The 4,035-nt window shown below is 38.8% G+C and overlaps 1 protein-coding gene across 1 annotated transcript; it reads left to right on the top strand.

The window, feature by feature from the left end:
* The first annotated feature begins 446 nt into the window (after positions 1-446).
* On the top strand, positions 447-3,174 carry LOC126696012 (uncharacterized). Its single transcript, XM_050392802.1, has 7 exons — positions 447-573; positions 690-989; positions 1,198-1,789; positions 1,883-1,984; positions 2,223-2,337; positions 2,437-2,541; positions 2,707-3,174. The coding sequence occupies exons 1-7, from the start codon at positions 447-449 to the stop codon at positions 3,172-3,174; spliced, it is 1,809 nt and encodes a 602-aa protein (XP_050248759.1).
* Positions 3,175-4,035: the final 861 nt, after the last annotated feature.

Raw genomic sequence — 4,035 nt, 5'->3', positions numbered from 1 at the left:
TTAGCATTTTCTCAGCCATTGTCGTGTTGTTCCAGTTGAAGACTCTGTGTGGTTGGACAAATAAGTCATTTACTCTGTTGCTTCAAGTCCTGATGGATATGCTTCCTTCAGACGCTAAGTTGCCAAAGGACCATTATGAGGCTAAGAAGATAGTTCAAGATTTGGGTTTGGGTTATGAGAAAATCCATGCTTGTCCCAATGATTGTATGCTATTTTGGAAGCAAAATGTTAACCTCGAGGCGTGTCCTTGTTGTAACGCTTCAAGGTGGAAAACAAATGAGGCATCTGTTGCTAGTAAGCATGCTTCATCCAATAAGGAGAAGAAGAAAGCTGCGAAGATCCTACAGTGATTCCCTTTAAAGCCAAGATTGCAAAGATTATTTCTTTCACCCGATCTGGCTAGTTCTATGAAATGGCATGTTAATGGTCGTACTAATGATGGGGTAATGCGGCATCCTGCTGACTCAGATGCATGGAAAATGTTTGACAGTAAGCATTTACACTTCTCATCTAATCCTCGTAATGTCAGACTTGGATTAGCTGTGGATGGGTTCAACCCCTTCAGAATTATGAGTACTAGTTGTGTACGTGGCCTGTCATGTTGGTCCCGTACAATCTCCCACCTTGGCTGTGCATGAAACGGTCATCTTTGATTTTATCATTAGTTATTCCTGGTCCTACCTCACCAGGGATTACTATAGATGTGTACTTGGAACTGTTAGTAGAAAAACTAAGGGAGTTATGGGATGTTGGAGTACAAGCATACGATGCATCTTCAAAAGAAGTATTCCAATTGCGTGCAGCATTGATGTGGACCATAAATGATTTTCCTACATACGCAGATTTGTCGGGTTGGAGTACCAAAGGTGAGTTGGATTGTCCTTCTTGTGCCATGAAGACCGAGTCTCGATATTTGAAAAATGGTCGCAAATTCTGTTACATGGGACATCGGTGGTGGTTGGATGTTGACCACGATTTCCACAAAGATGGTATGTCATTTAACGGATCTAATGATACTCGATTGGCTCCTGAACCACCAGTCACATCTAACATTATTGTGGAAACTGAACATTGCTTACAAAAAAAGGAAGAGAAGGGAGGCAGACCAGAGTGGTTGGAAGAAAAGGAGTATATTTTTTACCTTGCCTTATTGGGAGGATCACAAGTTGCGACACAATGTTGATGTGATGCATATAGAGAAGAATGTGATGGACAATATACTAAGCACACTGTTGAACTTGAAGGATAAAACGAAGGATAATTACAAGGCATGCCTTGACTTGGCGGACATGGGGATAAGGAGTGAACTCCACCTACAACGAAAAAGTGATGATCAGTATACCATACCAGCCGCATGTTTTCATATGACTTCATCAGAGATAGATGGTTTCTTGCAAGTTTTGAAAGATGTAACAGTGCCCGATGGGTACGCTTCCAATATCTCACGCCATGTGAATATGAAAGAATGCAAGATTTCTGGTTTAAAAAGTCATGATAATCACATATTGATGCAGCAACTTTTTCCCATAGCATTACGTGGGTCTTTGCCATCTCATGTTACTAGGCCTTTGATAAAGTTAGCTTGCTTTTGTAGAGAAATTTGTTCCAAAACCCTTACGGTTTCAGATATTGTGACTAGTGAGGCAGATATTGCAGTGACATTGTGTGAATTGCAAAAGATATTTCCTCCATCCTTCTTTACAGTAATGGTACATTTGGTCATGCACTTAGCTGCTGAAGTGAAGATTAGTGGTCCAGTACACTACCGTTGGATGTATCCCATTGAGAGGTAAGATGTGTGTAATATTATTGATCAACTTCCAGTTTCATGTGCGTGTTCGAATTACCATTGCCAATCATTAATCTTATCATTCCTTTATAGGTACCTCTCACGTCTTAAGTCTTACGTACGAAATAGAGCTGCTCCAGAAGGGTCTATTGCTAAAGGATACATAGTAGAGGAGTGCTTAACATTTTGTTCACGGTATATGGAAGGAGTTGAAACTATATTCAATTGACCCACCCGGATGATTGAGGAGTCCACGGGGGTGGTTTCGATCATGACACTAAACAATAAAGAGTGGACCAAGCTCATCGCTACGTTTTATTCAATTCCGAAAACATCAACCGCTTTCGTGAGTAAGTATTACATATACAAATATAATTGCATGTCAATCCAATTTACGTAAGGTCTATTAATCCTAATACAATTGCCTGCACAGGATGCACAAAAGATTGATAGAGGATGAACTTCAAAAAGGCCACAATCGTAACGTTTTCGGTGCCATTATATATAAGCACCACATGGAGAAGTTTTATACTTGGTTTAGGGGTCACGTACGTATGAAATTTTCAACTTATTAAACTTGTAACACTGTCTCAACTATGATTAATTATACTGATATGAATTATTTTATTTTGGCCAACTGATGTTAGGTGATGTCCCTCACTGGTGCTGATAAGGAAAAGGAGGGAGTTAGTGATACCCTTGTTGCATTGTCCAAATGGCCGTATATTTATGTAAAGCGGTTCAAGCATTATGTAATAAATGACTTAAAATTTAGGAGTGTAAATGATGAGGCAAACAGGAAAACGTAGAATAGTGGAGTTAGTGTCGCTACTGATGGGGGCAATACTTACTATGGTATTTTAAGTGATATAATCAAGTTGAATTATTCTGACAATATCAAACATGTGTTATTCAAGTGTAAATGGGTTCATGACCAACATAGGAGAGGATATAGGACTGATGAATTTGGGTTTCCTATGGTAAACTTTACACACTTCATACATGGTGGGGATAAAATGATGGATAAACCATACGTCTTGGCATCTCAAGTTACACAAGTTTTTTATGTGGAAGATAAAAGGCACAAGGATTGGTATGCTATTGTTAAAACTAAAGTTAGGGACGTGTTTGATGCTGGTGTTGGTCCCCAACATGAGGAGGATGACACATATAGTTTTTCTGAAAATGTTCCCTACAATATAAATACTAATGAGGTTGTGAGTGACAACCTTCGTTGGGCTCGGGATGATCTAGAGGGAATGACAATTGATGCCTCTATCATTGCTGAAAGAAATCTTCATGGAGTAAACGATGAAGATGAATTTATTGATGATGAGTCTGACAATGAAGATGACAACAAGGATGAGTACACTGAGGATGAGTAGTGTAATAGTTTAGTAGTGTATTATGTGTTTGGATGTTACAATTGTTAATGAAAACGTATTCATTCATAAATTAGTTGGAATGCCTCTGTGTAGTATTTGTTGAATTCATTAATTCCTCTTAATATTGTTAATTCTTTTAATTTTTACTTACTATGTATTCAATTCCTTCCCTTCTTCGCTATTGGATTTGAAATTCATTTCTTATGAACTTGGATATATGATCGTGTGGTGTTAGGGTTTCATTTCGTTGTGGTTGTAGTGTTTGGCAAAGAGAAGCTCTTAAACTTGGATATATGTATGTATATATTGTTAGATATTAAAATGAGTTATTTTACCCAGTCTGTTTCACTTACATTTTATGCAATTGATTGTTGTCTATAATTAATAGTTTTTTTGTTTTGTAAAGTTGTTGGACACAAGAATGGGTAAGAAATGCCGATTGCCACTTGTAGAAGTCGGCGAAGGACCCTCAAGTTCACGACAGAGGGGGGAGGAGCTGCAAGCCGCCCATACTAATGATGCTGGGTCACAACCCCGAGGTAGTTTACATATCTTGAAATGTAACGTTTGATATTTATTACTGTTGTAACTAATTTTTCGGTCGTTTGCTGCAGGAATGGAAAGGGACCATCCATTGACAATTGTGCAAGTTGGCCAAGGTTCATCACGCTCACGAGACATCATGCAGGAGGAGTTAAGGGCCGCCTATGATGCGGAGCACGCAAGATGGGAGGAAGGAGATGATGATGATGATGAGACACAGTCGCCTTCTGCAGGTAGTTATTCGTACAGTGTAGATTATTCTTAGGGTAACACTTTTATGTTTGCTGTTAATGACTAAACACTCGAACTACCTATATC

The sequence above is a fragment of the Quercus robur genome, chromosome 8, assembly GCF_932294415.1.
Source record: "Quercus robur chromosome 8, dhQueRobu3.1, whole genome shotgun sequence".
NCBI lineage: Eukaryota > Viridiplantae > Streptophyta > Magnoliopsida > Fagales > Fagaceae > Quercus > Quercus robur.
The sequence above is the reverse complement of the archived record's forward strand: the minus strand, read 5'-3'. Positions and strand labels throughout refer to the sequence as shown.

Excerpts from the sequence above, each read along its gene's own strand:
- LOC126696012 (XM_050392802.1), top strand. The coding sequence starts at position 447 with ATGCGGCATCCTGCTGACTCAGATGCATGGAAAATGTTTGACAGTAAG. Across the intron at positions 574-689 it reads CAACCCCTTCAGAATTATGA|GGATTACTATAGATGTGTAC; the intron begins GTACTAGTTGTG and ends CTACCTCACCAG. Across the intron at positions 2,338-2,436 it reads ATACTTGGTTTAGGGGTCAC|GTGATGTCCCTCACTGGTGC; the intron begins GTACGTATGAAA and ends AACTGATGTTAG.